This window comes from Synchiropus splendidus, chromosome 13 (genome assembly GCF_027744825.2).
Source record: "Synchiropus splendidus isolate RoL2022-P1 chromosome 13, RoL_Sspl_1.0, whole genome shotgun sequence".
In the NCBI taxonomy this organism is placed as follows: domain Eukaryota; kingdom Metazoa; phylum Chordata; class Actinopteri; order Syngnathiformes; family Callionymidae; genus Synchiropus; species Synchiropus splendidus.
In genome coordinates this window covers 4,521,099-4,537,535 of record NC_071346.1, presented here as the reverse complement: position 1 = coordinate 4,537,535, position 16,437 = coordinate 4,521,099, and the positions used below count along the sequence as shown (strand labels likewise).

The 16,437-nt window shown below is 43.8% G+C and overlaps 1 protein-coding gene across 1 annotated transcript in view; it reads right to left on the bottom strand.

Moving 5' to 3' along the window:
* The window catches only part of lig1 (ligase I, DNA, ATP-dependent), a 43,914-nt gene that overhangs the window by 14,494 nt on the left and 12,983 nt on the right, over positions 1–16,437 (bottom strand). The window contains exons 9-20 of the mRNA XM_053883819.1: positions 16,132–16,188; positions 14,672–14,730; positions 14,183–14,296; positions 12,698–12,864; positions 12,378–12,454; positions 12,162–12,253; positions 9,817–9,916; positions 9,565–9,650; positions 7,881–7,996; positions 6,255–6,350; positions 1,741–1,851; positions 430–501 (exon numbers count right to left, since the gene is read on the bottom strand). Coding sequence (XP_053739794.1) covers positions 430–501; positions 1,741–1,851; positions 6,255–6,350; positions 7,881–7,996; positions 9,565–9,650; positions 9,817–9,916; positions 12,162–12,253; positions 12,378–12,454; positions 12,698–12,864; positions 14,183–14,296; positions 14,672–14,730; positions 16,132–16,188 — 1,147 coding nt within the window. The remainder of the gene's footprint in view (positions 1–429; positions 502–1,740; positions 1,852–6,254; positions 6,351–7,880; positions 7,997–9,564; positions 9,651–9,816; positions 9,917–12,161; positions 12,254–12,377; positions 12,455–12,697; positions 12,865–14,182; positions 14,297–14,671; positions 14,731–16,131; positions 16,189–16,437) is intronic.

Here is a 16,437-nt window from a genome sequence, read left to right as displayed (position 1 = left end):
ACATTAGCTTGAAAGCTGCTCTGGAATGGCAACTTAAGCTGCTGCTGCGTTTAATTATGCAACTTTTGGCTCCACTTGGGAAACAAGGCTCATTTGCATTTTCTTCAGACGGATTTTTAGGGAATGTGCTTGAAGAGTCCTCACTTCTTACGAGACAGGACAGCGGGGGCGCTCTTCATCCCCGACACACTCAAACACTTGTCTTTATCATGCTCAGAGGTCAAGTGGAGAAGGCACCACAGAAAGACACACAGAAACAACCAGTACACCAGACGATGAGGACAATAAACACACAAATATACACAAATAGACAAAATTTAAAACAGACAAGAATGTTATGAAGTGGGACTCAAAGAAGGAACATGCACACATACACACATTCAGACACACAGGTCCATCTGAAGACAGCACATCAGCCATGGGTCTCACCTCTCCGTTGAGATAGAGCAGGTCGAACGCATACACGCACACTTGAACTTTGATCTCCGAGGCATCCACATCCTGCAGGAAGGTAGACACACCACTTTAACACACACACACACACAAGTCAATCAAATCTTGAAACTAGCAGGAGGTTTTCGTCTGGCTTTGATGACATCACTACCATCCCTATCCACGACCTTCACAGGAGTCTTGATCTCGACTCTGCTCTTGACTATTTCTTTCTTTTATTCCTCGCAGCAAATGCTGCACCATCTGTCCGCGCATGAAATCCCAAATTTTAAATCCTCAGATGAAAGTTTCACAAGAAAAAAATCAGGTAGTGGTGTTAAAACGTGAGGTTTACAAGACGCCGCCTGATGTTGCAGCTGTACGCTGGCGGGTGTACAAGCAGGGAACAACAATGTGACAAACACAAAACCAGTCCTACACACAAGCATGACGCACGGGTGAATATGGAAACACAAGACACATGAAAACTGAGACGACTAAAATACATGCACAAACACATGTACAAAAATAAGACGCGAAACAGAAATTAAAACTGATGTAGAAACAAGCAATACACAATAGAAAAGTATCATGAGATATCAGTATAGCCTCATTTTCAGAGGCCACCATATGGAGTTCTTGGTTAAGAAATGATGTGAGATTTCATTGAAATAGTTGTTCAAGTCCAAACATTTTACAGCAGACAGTGGCATCTGGTGGGATCTCAAAATCAGGCCACTGTTTCATGAAGCCTCATCTACCATCACTAGATACAAACACAATTCATAGAAAAGAAATGCACATGCAAACCAAATGCTAAAGAAAAATACAGACACTAAACAATACACAAACATTCAAAAGGGAACACAAAACACAAGATGCAAAAAACAGAAAATTATTCCAAAACAGACCCACAAGCACAGAATCACAAAGACGAAACTCTAACACTTCTCGACAACAACGTTGTGTTGCTGTGTGTTTGAGTGAGTTGAGTGCGGGCATCAGCACCAGCGTGGAGAGAGAGCGACACGTCTCATCAGTGAAGACCACCTTGTTGACATTAGCAATCTCACACTCTCCTCCACCCCACTGCTTCTCTTCTGTCCATTTGTCTCTCAGGTATCCATCTCTCTCCTCCTCCGTCCATCAGCTGGATCATTTCACTCCATTATCGACCTCTCCTCCACCTTCGACTCTTCATCTCACTCTCATTTTCTCTCTTGAAACTCTTTTTCCACCTGACACTCTTAATTCATCCCTCCCCTCTCCCATATGAAGCCGGTCTCTCCTCCACCACTTTGTGCGTACCTTTCTCTTGCGCGTGGTGAGGACCTGGAAGGGCTGGATCTGTTTCTTCTCCCGATCCCAGGCGACGGCCTCCGAGTCCAGGACGCAGGACACTACCGAGTCCTTCTTCACCTGGAAGAGATAAAGAGTTTAAAAAGAGAAAGAGTCGTTTGAAAGAGGGTTCAGAGGGAGACGAGGCCTCTTGCCAAGTTGCAGATAAGCAACATCTGCTGCAGAGACTAAGATGTCGCTACACGGAATCTTATCTGAGGCAGTCGGACAGGCTGCTCAGATTCGATGAGAAAGTTTGCTTGGCTAATTAGCTGTTTTACAAAGTTGGAGGGGAAGATAAAAACAGAGCAAACCAGACGAGGCATGTGCATCAATGAATGACTGAGGAGGGATGATTTGCACCAATGCAAGTAAGGAGTGTCCACTATCTGAAGGACTCACAGGTGATGTGAAGCTCATGAGGAGGAGGGGCCATGTGGGTGATCACATGACCTCACAACTTGAGTCAGAAAAATCATCTGTTGATCTGACTAATCTCCTTAGATCAGGGGTCCCAAACAGGTCCTCAAAGGGCTCCAAAATGTTTTTGGTGTCTGAAGACTGTAATCAGTTCATTGACAGTCTGGTGGAGCTTGTTTCTACTGACATATGATTGGTTACCCAATCTGTGCTTGTTTGGTTGGACCAAAAACCTGCACTGCCGCTGCACTTTTTGTGGAGTTCAAGAGCCTTGCTTCAGACATCGGTCCAGCTTCTCCCTCTCATGAGGTCACATGTGAAGAAGACGTCAAGATACTTGACGCTGGCGGAGAAGAAGGCAGAAGAGCCAACAATGAACATGAATGTAAAGAAGGATGGAACAGAGAAAAATAATGGGAAGGAAGGAAGGAAGAAAAAATATTGAGAAAAAGGTGCCGAAAAAGACAAAGGAAGGAAGGTCGGACGGACAGATAACTGTACAGTTCAAAGACAGGAGGAAGGGAGAGAGGAAGGGAGAGAGGGAAAAAAGAGAAAATGGAAAGGAAGAGAGGGGAAGGATGAATGGAAGCAAGAAATGTGAAGTGGAAAGGAAGGATGAAGCAAAGAAAAAAGATGAAATGGAGGAAACGAGGATGGAAGAAAAGAAAACGAAAGGGGGAGGAAGAAAGAACGTAAAAAGAAGGGTCGAAAGAAAGAAAGAAAGACAGAGAAAATGATGGAAGTCACAGAGTGATTTGTTTGACAACAGCCTGATGAGCTGAAGCAGGCAGGTGATCATGAGCAGAACAACATCCAGATAGATAATGTGTTGATATGAATTCACCAGTTAAGCGCACGGACGTGTTGTCTTTCATTAGCAGGCTTACTCATGCAGGCGAGAATCTAATCAGATCTGTTGTTGAGCCGCCGACGTTTAATAACGTGAAGTTTGACGGGGCTATTGTTCCCTCGCTCTGGTCAATAGAAGCCACCGACACTGTAACCATGGCGACTGTGCTGTGGGACAAGGGACGCAAATTGAGCAATTTCTTAAAGCCATTGAATGTTTGGTGATCGACAATCGATTTCCTCGATGAAAGAGCCGCTCCAACTGCAGCTGTGACTCACGAGAGAACGGAGTGGAATAATTTAAACCGTCCGCAGAATGAATTTAATAAAAATCAAATCAGGAAGTCGCTGCGTGTCTGCGAATCAGCCCAAATGTCAAACATGTTTTTAATAAGGAAGCATCTCTTTATCCAAATCTCTGGTATTTACGGTTCATAAACTCAAGTCCTCTGGTATAAACACGAGTCAGCGCCTCATCTCATCTACACTCCGATTTAGACCCAGAATAATTTGCCTGGTTCCCAGTGAAGACATGCCCACTTTTTGGGGAACATACAGCAATAATACGTAAGACACAAATACAATTTGAAATGAAAAAGTGAATTCATGATCAACAACATAAATCTATATTTCTTACAGTCACCATTGATTTTGTTGGGTGTTCAATGGAATCAAGAGAGTCACTTGGGTCGATGAATCAGGAAAACACCAACAACAGCTTCCTCATTCATGTTGTTCCACTGGTCCCTCACAGGAAATAACTGCAGGGGCTCAGGCGACTGAGTCACAGGCCCTTTGTGTCAGCGCAAACCATTATAAATGCTCAACTCCTCTCAGACGATTAATAACCCACAACAATAAATATGATTAAACGAGTCCAGCTGGGTAATTCACGAAATGTGCCTCACACGTCACCGAGTCATTGTTCCGTTCCGACTCTTGTCCACATCATCATGAGCATCCTGCTAAATAAAAGCAGCACTGGTTCAGAGAGCAGTCTTTATGATTTTTAACGTCATCAGAATCAGTTTTATTGCCATGGTCAGTGAGGATCCAACCAACTGGGAAAGTGCTCTGGTATAAAATAAAATGAAATAAAATAAAATAACAAGGACTATTCACAAATTCATCTAGTATCTCTGACTGTACAACTATTGGCTGTCAAATATCATAAGCTATGGCTTATGTGATGGATTCCCACTGCCAACTAAAGCTCCCACTTACACCTCTGTTTGAAAGTAATTCCTGATGTCAGTCGGACCGGTGGCCTGCATTAATGTTGTTTTGTTATTAGTTGCAGCTAGCACGCTACTTTAGTCCACACTAGCCAAGTTTAGGTTACAGCTTAATAAATGCCTTTTCATTAGCCGTTGGTAGCTTGCAGGCCTTAGCTTGCTCACAGAAGACATCAACCTGCAATCTCTTTATAATTGCTTTTTTTCTGGATAATTTCTAGATTTATTTTAATTGGTTATCAGTGGTTGTGTTTTTCATATTGATAAACAGTTTTTAATGTATTTTTATTTGTTTATTTATTTTATCCCTGTGATATCGAAACTGGTTTTGCTACACAATGATTCGGATACATTGTATTTGAAGATTTCCCATCTTGCAACTCAAGGCAGTGCCAATGAATGAGTCTGGACCTCTTCCTGTTTAGCAAAGGGAATTCACTAGTGTGACCGATTTGTGATTCAACGAGTCATTGTCATTTCCGGTCAAGTTTACAACCGCATTCTGTGAAGTCGCATGTTTCTGCAAAAAATAATGAGGAGTAATTTACAGTCAACAAAGGTCATAGCTTAGTTGTTCTCTATCGCCCTCCTCGAGGTAGAGACAAACCTCACCACACACAAAGCGTCATCAGCAGTTTGATCGGGTTTGAGAACTGTGCACAAACCTTATGATGACAAGGTTTGACAACTTGTCAACGTTAACTTGCGGTGAAAATAAAAAGATAATTCAGATGTTCTTTCTCTGACACGTTAAAGAATAATGAGGCGATTACGGAGTGATGGACACAATAAAACAGCAGAGAAAAAGGTGGAATGAAGGTGAAATAGGCGGTTTTGAGAGGCAGACGTGTCGAGAGAAAAGGCACTTGGCGCAGATAAATGGGATCTGACAGCGGAGACAGACAAACGGCAAGGAGACAGGAGCAAGTGGAAGAACTCTGGCAAATACCAGACAGCGTGGTGGGAGGAGGGGCGAGGGTGGGGGGGCTTGAATAGCGAAGGTAAAAAGGAGAAATTACTCAGATAGGACGGGGGCGAGCCAAAATGAATAAGACACGAGCGAGAAGAAAGGTGAGCGGAGATCAGGGAGTAGAGAGAAGTCTAACAAGGATCATTAAAAAGTCATGAAGGTGAGGAGAGGTGATTAAACACACAGACACGAGGAGAAGACAGGTGGCCGCCGAGCAATGAGGCGGACGTGGAAGCCATGTCGCTTTTAAAAAGACCAGTCGGATTAAAGAAGCTTAATCTCTGGACGCAGAAATGTGAAGTGGCAAGGTCGAAGGAACGAAGGGCCAAGGCACGAGTCGGCGGAAGCCGCTCAGAGCCAGGGCTGGCTGTGATAGGCTGGACATGGCGGAAGTTTTCATAGGGAAAGATAAGAGGAAGACTGTTCTGAACTGGCCTCCGCAGAGCACCTGAATATAAATGTCTGCATGTTGACAGGCTGGCTTTCAGCTCCAACACACAGTAACTGCTCTTCATTCTGCTCTTCTATAGAGGATCGAAAAAAGGTTACTTTCATTTCCATCATTTTTTTTAAACATCATATATATTTTTCTTTGAAAGTAACAAAAAGGAGGACGAAAAAAGGAAATGTGAAAAAAGTAATTCTGACAATGTTAAGAAGGGAAAATGAAATTAAAAAAATGAATCTGAAACTGAAATGGCTCCATAGCCACTCAAAATCATGAGCATAATTTCATAAATTAAACCGTGATCACTTCTTAATCTCTATCAATCAAAGGGTAATATCGCTTTCACCAACTGTATGAAGACTCTGATTAGAGGTTTGGGCGTGGTGTAATCACAGAGCTGCTCTCAAAACTCGGAGAAGACAGTGATGATGCAAGCAGGAGAAAAGAGCCAAATGCAAACCGAACAGAGACAGTAATGGCTGCCAGCCACCGTTTCAAACGCTCTTAGAATCACTCGTCTGAGAAACTCCAGCGACTTCACTGGGGTGTTAAAGTGAGCTACCTGGGGAATGCGGGAGATGATGTCGGGGTATTTGCTGGTGTTGTCTTCCTGGTTTCGGCTGAACACTTTCACCTCGCCGCTCTCCAGGATGTGGATCTGTTGGGAGACCGAAACATTATTACGACCCGACAAACAGAATAAAGAAGCAGCAACAACACGCCGACTGAGATATTGGCTGAATTAAATCAAGAATTCTATTAGATTTTTACGTGGGAGCGAATGACTGTGTCGCACAGGAGGAGAGCAGCAATGGAAGCTTAAACTGCCTTGAATTGAGGACCACGTTTTGTTTGTCACATTGACTCAAGAAATTCCCCAGCGTTACTTTTCCTCTTTTTATAAAATTAAAAGCTATTAAAGCTACATATTTCAACATAAAATATATATTAACGATTAACAAAATGATATTAACTATATATTTATAAACTATATAAACAATATAATATAAATTTACATTATATTTTTGGCTTTTTCGGGCGCAGTTTATTATTTATTTTCCTGTTTGGTATACATTTTTATTAAATCAGATAGACCATTTTAAAAACTTCTTCATATTACAGGAATTATCTAATGTAATGTTTATGATATTTCTTAAAACATTTCTTCACCAACTTTGCACCCCTGCAAAAAAATGACATTTTGAAAATGAAATTTGGCCTCTTTTTCTTGTACTGTTGAGAGTAGATTGAGAAAATCTATTCCACCAAAAATATGCCAAATGAATCTCACAGAGTGGAACTCTGGTCAAATAGTAAAGTCAAGTGAGCCAGTGAAGGGGCAGACAAATATTGATAAAATTAGCACATTGATTTATAAAAAATGATCGTGTATATCAGATTATGTTTGATAACAAAAACAACAGATTGTTGTTAATAATCTGCACCAACAGATTAGTCAATTCAGCACTTCCTACTCCGCCTTGACAGCTTACTCTACATCCATATTTCACACACAAACACACTTCCAGGACTGTCGAGTTTTGATCAACAACGTGTCCTCCAACGACAACAGCATGAGTGATGTGCCAAGAGTCCCTCTGCTGGACGCGTGAGGAAACGCCCACTGCAGTGAGCGTAAAAAAAAAGATCATCTTCATCCCTCCCCTCTTACAGCCCGCTCAATTTAACAATCTACCTCAGTTCAAAGCCACTTTATTGGCATAACTGTTCAGAATGAACAACACAGCTAGAGGGGCTTTTTCTATCCTCTCTGCTTCTCGAGCCTACCTCGCCGTTGTCTCCTACTGAGTCCCATTCTCCTTCCTATTCTGTCTCCTACCTACCCCTTTGCTCTCGCTCTCTCCCTCGCCCTCCCACCTTCCTTTTTTTGGCCCACAGTGGCGGGAGTCGCTTGTTTAGCCTTCAGGCTCGGGCAGAAAGAAAACAGCAGCAGTGTTTATCTCGGAAGAAAAGGCACAGCTGTATGTTAGCGCACGGTGTGACCAAACAGTGAGCATGTGGAGGGTCTGGCAGGAAGACTAACGGCATATTTACTGTGCGATCAAGATGACAAAAGGCGCTACCATTGGTTGGTGTCAGTTAAACCACACGATCGTGGAACTGAACCAGTAACCTCTGTCATGACTCTGATGATAGGGAAGGGAGACAGAAGAAAGCAGCCACTCACCTGTGCACGCTCTCCATCATATTTGTACTCGCAGGTGAAAGCTGCTTCGTCAAACTTTTTCATCACCTCCCCGACTCCCTTAGTGGGGTGAGCCAGCATGGGTCTGAGGGGCACACCTGACGAAGAGATTTAGAGTCGCATCAGCATAGTCTGACTCCACCACTGACACTGATCCATTATAGAGCCCAATCTTATGGGGAAACACAAAGGGATAGTTGGGTGTGATGGTTAAGATGAGGGAGTGGAAGCAAAGCTGCAGCCGGTTTGTTACTGACTGGTCTACGGAGTGAAAATCTGTGACTCACAAATGACACACAATCACCCCACAGCTCTTCCTGTGACACAGTTGAAATTTGTTTGTTTGTCGACTAATTTGGGTGGTTTGTGAGTCACACTCCCTCTGGCACTCCTGCTAAGCCGCGATCCAAAGCAGCCGGGGAGAGACGGGATGAAATACGGCAGAGCGGTTCCTTTAATTTGAGCATATGGAGCTAAATTTGTCAGGACGAAGAGGCTCTGTCCTTAAGTGGAAATATTGACTTTGTATAATTGTCTGGCATTCTGGGAAAGAACAGATCAACAGATCGCGTTTGGACCAAAATAGCTGGTCCAATACTGGGTCGTGTGCCTATTTAGTCCCATTAAGACGGTGGCCAATGTCATGTAGCACTGGTGCCAGACTTTATCACTGACAGCTTGACAGTGTAATTGGAAGCTAATGCTGTAGCAGAATCTTATCTTTGCGTGATTAACGTCTCCACAGACGACACCACGCTGGGTCGATGAACACAAAAAAGGGGTGATAGGGCGAGTGCCAGAAGGCACAGATTGTTTGACGCCAACATTTGTTAAATATATTTTTTTAAAGTGAACTTCATGCAAAAAAAACATATGCGATATCGAACACATAGAGTGGTTTAACATGAAGTGACAATACCAGACAGTGATTCACTTGCGTGAGGCTGAGCAACAATCTGCAAGAACAACACTCATCACTCATGTCAGAACCAGTGATGTGGCATTAGAGTGATGGGTGTATGGCATGAGTGATATGTGGCATGAGAGTGAGTGGTATGTGTCAAAAGACTGTGTGGTATGTGGCATGGGGGGTGTCAAAAGATTGTGTGGTATGTGTCAAAAGATTGTGTGGTATTTGGCATGAGAGTGAGAGGCATGTGTCAAATGATTGTGTGGTCTATGGCACGGGAGTGAGTGGTATGTGGCACAAGAGGCATGTCAAGATATTGTGCGGAATGGGAGTGAGAGGCGTGTGGCACGAGAGTGTGCAACATGTGGCATGAAAGCGTGTGACATCTGGCATCAGAGTGGGCAACAAGTGGCATGAGAGCAAACAACATTTGCTATGCAGTATTGTGGCACAAGAGTGAGTGGTATGTGGCATGAAATTGAGTGACATATGGCATCAGAGTGAGCCACAGTGTGAGTTAAGAGTGTGTGGGCGACAGAGGGAGACCAACAGTGAGTGTGAGACTGTTTCAGAGAGTGAGGAGCAACACTCGTGGTTGGTGCATTTGGCTGCAGTCAAATGCTTGATATTATGAGGCAAGGCAAATCTGATGCCTCCAGGCTAAACTAATGATGCAGTAATGAGACTAAAAATAAAAGAACTCACATGGAGAGGATGAGAGGGAATTTAGGACATGCAAGGCTGGCAGCAGTTTACCTGGAGTGAGCTTGCAGTGGACGGGCAGCTGGTCGATGCCTTCTTTAAGGAGAACTGGGATCAGGATGTCAAAATTGGGCATTTCACTGGAGAGGCCGCGGCGTTGATGGAGCACAGGGGAAGCCGAAAGGAAAAAAAGTAATCAATGTCCATGGTAATGAAATGAAGAAGAACAAGAGACGGGGGGCAATAATGAACCCGCAGAGGCTCCAGAGGAAACACTGAAGTGAAGTTTATTTAATTTGAACATACCAGTAAGTCTGTTTGAGAATGAGACTCTTCTCTTCGATCCACGTTCGCTTGCTCTCAGCGCTCATCCCCTTCCCTGCGTCGATCACAGCAGGAGAGGATCCTATAAGGAAGAAAGAAAATGTATTTCAAAGAAGCGCATGTAGTGGAGCCACATCTAGAGCATAGAAATCCACACCAGGAACAAAGCAGAACTCAGTGTTTTCTAGCACAGCCGAGTTAATATTAAAGTTTCAGTCTGCGGCATCATTTTCAGTCCGATAGTGTTCAGTACTTGGGGAGATTTACAGGCAACGAAGAGGAAAGGTTCCTCCGGATTAGGATCAGACACAGGGGCTGTAAACGTCGTCGAGTGTATCAAGAGTTTGCGCTGAAAATCTCATTCTCCGGCATCTGAAATCTCCATCTTCCTTTCTGAGAATCGCAATCATGAACAATAACTTCAGTCAGTAAATATTTGTCTTCACTAACAAGAAAGTTTGTGCCTCCACAGCACCTGAGAGATCAGTGTGCGCAAACATTTTTGCATGAGTGCATCTAAAAATAACCAGGAGTCCTGTGTGAGTCTGGGTTAAGCACACAGGTAATCAATTTTGATCCTCATTAGTTCATGTTATTTTGCAAAGAACAGTTCACACCACACTTGTTCTTCGGCGTGTGTGTGTGTGTGTGTGTGTGTGTGTGTGTTTGGGAGTTGCAATTCTCCAGCATGTGTGAGCACTGATGCAATATGGATGGTGTGATGACTGCATGGCTGGGGAGGCTGCATTGTTTGACATTGAGTTCAATCGTGCGAGTGTGAGACGGCGTAAGAATGACACTTTGCTGTGGGAGACAGACAGTGAGAGCGAAACTGAGTGAGACAGTGCCACAGATCAAATTTTCAGGAGTGTGAACGTGTGAGACTGTGACAGATATGAGTGTGAGGATGAAACTGAGCGTGTTACAGTGAGCATGAAACATCACAACATCAGGTGTGAGAGTGAACCAGAGAGTGACACAGCGTGAGAGTAAAATCAAGACTCTATAAGAGTGAGACATTGCCCCTATGTCAAAATTGAGCATCAGCCACTGCAGTCGACACCCATAAGCAATATGGGCGACAGAGGAGAACATTTTCCGCCAATTCTGGCAGAAACTAGTACCAATTATTGGGACAAACAGCTTTCAAAATGTAAAGAAAAGCTGTTTTTTATTGATTTATTTTGTGTCCATACATTGACAAAGACTATGTATAGAACCTGGTCTATTCACCATCATGCACCTCCACGTGTTAGGAAAACATCCCAGAGCAACATCAATAACAGATCCACAAGCTAATTAGCAACAGACTCTGGAGATTTCACATCAACAGTTGAGGTAAAGACTCCAGACTGGAGTGACAGCTGACCATCTAGATAAACAAAAACACTTCCACAGCAGATCACAGATCCATCGGCGATCTCCTACAGAGCCTCCAGACTAATTGACACTTATTAAACTCTACCTCGGGTGGAGGGTGAGCTCTGAATGCTAATGAGCGCAGTGCATTGACTGTTAGTGCTGACGGAGCCAGTGGGAGCACGGTGTCGAGGGCACGGCGGAAGAGACTGTTTTGATTCCGCATGCTGACTTTCAACCCCACCATCGGTTTTGTTAGGCATTTGTAAACACTGCTTACTTTCTACACTTGGAATTCCCTATATACTCCAGCTAGCGCTCGAGAACACACCGTTTTGAGCGTTTACAACAAAACAAAATGGTGTATTGATATTTTAGTTGTGTGTGTGAGAGAATGAGAAAGGAAGAGGGGTGAAAGGGCGAGAGCATGGGCGAGCAGCTGAGTGTAAGGGAGAGTGTGAGAGCCAGCGAGAGAGCACGAGAGCGAGACCCAATTCTCTCAGCAGGCTTTTGGACTCTGTTAGTAGCCCTCAATCTCCATCTACACTCTGTCTGGAAAGAGAGCGCGAGGACCAAGGATAGAGCGCTGGGGCCAGGGAAAAAGAGTGAGGGCCTGCAAGACAGCCAAGATGAAAATGCAAGGGCCAGCGAGCAAGCAGAAGGGCCAGGGAGAGAGCGTGAGGGCATGACTCAGGTCTACCTGCTGGCTCTCGCACTCTGCTGCCATTCATCCCTTCAAATTCAGGCTGCAGCACAACACAGCTGGAGGGACTGAGAAAGCAAGTGCAAAGCTGCGGCAGTGTGTGAATACGACATCATGGCGAGCGCGATCACAACGCCACTGGCGGTGCGCTGGTGTGATTGTTCCCGACAGTCTGGACATGTCACAGGCCACAATTCATCTTCACTACTCTCAGTCAGGACACATTAAAGGAGCTCTAAAAGAGCTTTTAGCGCTAATGGGTTACCTTGTTTGGGAGGCGTCAGACACACAGCTTGGCTCAACGCGGACAGGACACTCTGCTCAGCCAGACCAATCCTCAATTTACCAGCCAGGGACCTGCCAATCAAAATTAAAACGCCAAGAGCAGTCAGTCTAGCGACAGAGACAGAGAAAGATGCGCCGCTATCTGTCTCTGTCAGTGTCGAGGTTCGAGAGGAGAAAGCAAAGTGTGTGTTTTTACCTGACGATATAGCGGGCCTCAGAGAAGCGGCACGCCACAAAGAGGCCTTTGATGATGTCGATTTTCTTATTCATGGCCTGAGGCGGGCGGAGGGTAAATGAGATTCGCCAAAGACCGAGAGGAGACAAAAAAAAACCCCAAAGAGATGGAGGTCAAATTTTCTCTCCGTCAGAAGGAAACACACATCTTCCTCTAATTAAAAATTTACTCCTTGTTTGTTACACAATCACAGTCTCATTTCCCTTCTACCTGTTGACCTCAATTTCGCGGTGTGAAGTGGAGTGAAAACAACGTAATGAAAACGTTATTCCGCGGCTCACCGAGTTCCCGCTCATGCTGGCGATCTCCTTCAATTTCTTGAACACGCCCCCCGCTGTCAGGCTGGCCGGCTGGAACATCATGCGCTGGTTGCTACGGGAGCTCTCCGCCACCAGACCCAAATCCCCTTTCTCCTGAGCCTCCGCCTTGATTTTGTCCAGCTGTCGCCCTGGAAACCACAGAGAGTCAGAAAACGGCAGCCAGCGGTCAATTAGACGCCTGGGAGCGAACGTTAAAGCGAATGGGTTGACAACAAGGCGAGACGTGTGTGTGTGTGTGTGTGTGTGTGTGTGTGTGTGTGTGTGTGTGTGTGTGTGTGTTCTTGTACTTCTATCTTTGTGAGAATCTGTATGCGTTTTTAATCAACAGAGTGAGGACATTTTATCAGGTCCTCACTTTGTCAAGTCTCATTCTGAGGGTTGAAACTGCAAAATACCTAAGTCATTATAATTGGGTTGTAGTTTGGTTAAGAATGAAGGTTAAGATGTTTTAGATGGTTAGGTTTAGGGGGAGAGGCTGGGGAAAGCATGATATCAATGTATGTCAATGACGGTCCTCACTAAGATAGGAAGGCGTGCGTACGTGCGCGCGTGTACATTAACAAGCAAGTGAAAACAGTTTTTGAGCACAAAACCAATCATAGCGTGTCACTCCCTGTCGTCTGGTACACACTTTCATTTCTTTGCCTTCAGTCATCTCTTCTCAGTTGATCAACTCACTCACCCTCAGCTCACCCCGACTTCAAGTTGAGTTGAAGAAATTCTAGGGGCGGGACTAAAGACGAGCTTCGATTAATAACAATAAAAGGCAGAAATAAGAGAGTAATTGCCTTTGAAGTTTCTTTCACAGAGAACCATTTTCCATGCACCACATTACACATGATGTCACAACCAAGAAGAGAGCATTTTTTTCCTTACACAGCAAAAGAGCTCACTTATCACTGGAGCCCTTCCACCCAGATGTTTATGCTAATGTGCACATATTTTCCTTAAATTTGACCCTTCTGCTGTCAATATTAAAGAGGCGATTAATCGCGATTAATTAATTAGAAACTAAATTATACCCCAGAGTGTGCTACAATTGCTAAACGCAAGTGAACACTCTCTTATCGGCAACTCTGATTTGTTCCAACCAGGCTTTTGGTGTCTCAGACCCAAGTGTTCACTGGCCTATGTTGTGACTAGTACAAGAGTAGGGTACCATTGTGTTAGCAGTGTAAGCTAACAACAGGATGAAATAAAACCCAAAAGTGCCATGTCCTGCGCTCCCAAACTGCCACAGTTTTTTTGTGTCAATCGTGGCCCAACAAGCAAATCACTCGCCCACTATGTGCGGCCTTCTATTAAGATTAATCTCCATCTCAGAAGTGTTTAAAAGACTCCCCAGAAAGTCAAACTTTGTGGCTGCAATGTGCAACACAATCCATCTAAATCAGAACCAATGAGTCCAAATAGCAGCTGCAGGTGCGCGACGTGTGCGTTCATTACCGGTGGCTTGTGCTACAGCCTTCATCAGCACAGTCTCGCCGACGCCAAGCTCCATCCCCAGGTAGGCGGGACCCAGCTGGTTCAAACACAGGTAGACGCAGCACAGCAGGTCGTCTGCAGAGAGGCGCGCACATTTATTTCATCAATCAGCCTTCAGAGGGCAGGAGGAATGGTCTGAACATGAAAACCGCCGTCATAAAACACAACAAAAGCACTTGAAGATGGCGGTGATCGCACACAAACTCAAGGACGGCAGTGGAGCACACACACCTGCGGGCAAGGACGCGTTCACACAGAGGGAGAGGATCACAAACACACACTGAATATCAGCAGACGGCACACACACACACAGATACACAAATAAAGTGAGTCATCCCTCCTCTCTGTACAAACTGGCTTCATCATCACTCGGATGATGGAGTGTCTGGCAGCCAGATGCCTGCGCAGCTCCATCAGTGAGCATTATTGCACAGATAAAACACCATTTACCTGGAGAGAGCAGCAGCACCGAGCGGAACAGGTTGGACAGCGTCTCAATGTTCCTCAGTCTGGGAATGACAACGGGATGAATTTTAAAGCTCCTTGTTTGAAAGCACAGACGTAATAAGGACTTTGATGGAAACATATGTAGGAAACATGGGGTCAGGGGGCCACCTGGGGCCCATTAAATCCCACTGTCTGGCCCTCATGACATCAATGACAACCACAATTACGACTGCTGGGAAGCAAAGTTAGGACTCAAAATTCACTTAAATTCATCTCCAGCTTTTGTTTATTCTAGATGCTTTTTTGATCTAGGTAAGCCACTTCCACACCTGGAAATATTATCAACAAATTCAAACAAAAATAAGAGACAAAAAAGAACAAGAATGATCCGGATTATGGTTTAGAAAAATAAAAACAGTATTAAAATTCTAACTTAAATGTATAAATTTATTAAATGTACAAATATATAAAGGCACTAAAAATGTGACGATTTAGCTCTCATATAAACATTTTTAGAATCCATTAGCAATGACTACACACTTAAAAAAAGCCAATTACAAAAGACAAAAATATAAACCTATTAAAATATATAAAAAATAAAATGTGGCAAAAGATGCAAAATAGCAGAAAAATACATATGATATGAATGATGATGAAACTATAATATAATATTGAAATAAAATAGAGTGATAATGGTCATTTAAAAATTTGTTAATAAACACATTAAAGTTCGTCCAATCAATTGGAACTCTGAAGAGGATGAAAAATGAAAAATAAAAAATAACAGAAAAACAGTAAAAAATATATCATTCAATATAAAAGTAAAATGGTCCTCTGTGTAAGTAAACTAAATATTTGAAAAGTAAACAAGCAGGACTAATTAATATAAAGTGCTGATTGAAAATGAAGAAATAAAAGAGAAACCTATATTTGAGATTTGTGACGGTGAATTCCTGAACACCATTTCTCCACATTTTACCGTTTCTCTCTCCCCTCACAGCATCAAGGCACACTCAGGCAGAGTGAGATTTGGTCGATCAGGCTTTAAAGCCTCTATCAAAGTTATGGTGGCTGTATTTACGGCTCCTATTTTCACTCTTCACTCAAATATTTTCCATCTAATCAGTCCGAGTAGCACTGTGCCACAACATGAGTCGATAAAAGCCCAATTTGGCTTCTTCCAGCTCAACAAACTGAAAACATTAGGAGCCATCATCTCATAGTTCTGGGAGAGGTTTGATCAAAAGACAGATGTTTAGCAGAGAATCTTAAAACAGCGACTGAATGACTCGCGTTGACCTGCTAGTAAAAAAAAAAAAAACAAAACTTCCATTTCCGCTCCACATTATCTCTTGCAGACGCCACTCTTAGAGCAGTGGTTTAGTGAAAGTGCACTTTCAAGCCGAGACCAATTTATTCTGAGCCGTAATTACGTCAGTCTGGGATTTAAACGTCGTCCTTACCTGCCAGAGTCTTCCTCGATCTTCTCAAAGGTTCGGGCCACCGCCAAGTACGGCACTCTGGGGGATGAACAGAGTTAGTTAGTGGATCCACCACTCATCCTTCGCACGACGACGGCTTTTAGCCGAGTTTGCAGTTTTTGCTTACGAGCAATTATAGCCACAACTTCGAGCTGAGGAAAAAAAAAATCTTTCACTGAAGCAGCGGAAGACATGTTGTTGTAAGTACTCTCCTGCCTCCTTTCCATGACAGTCTCCATTCAAGTCACAAAATCCACCTCCATGCGAGCCGTCTGTCTCATCTCCAAG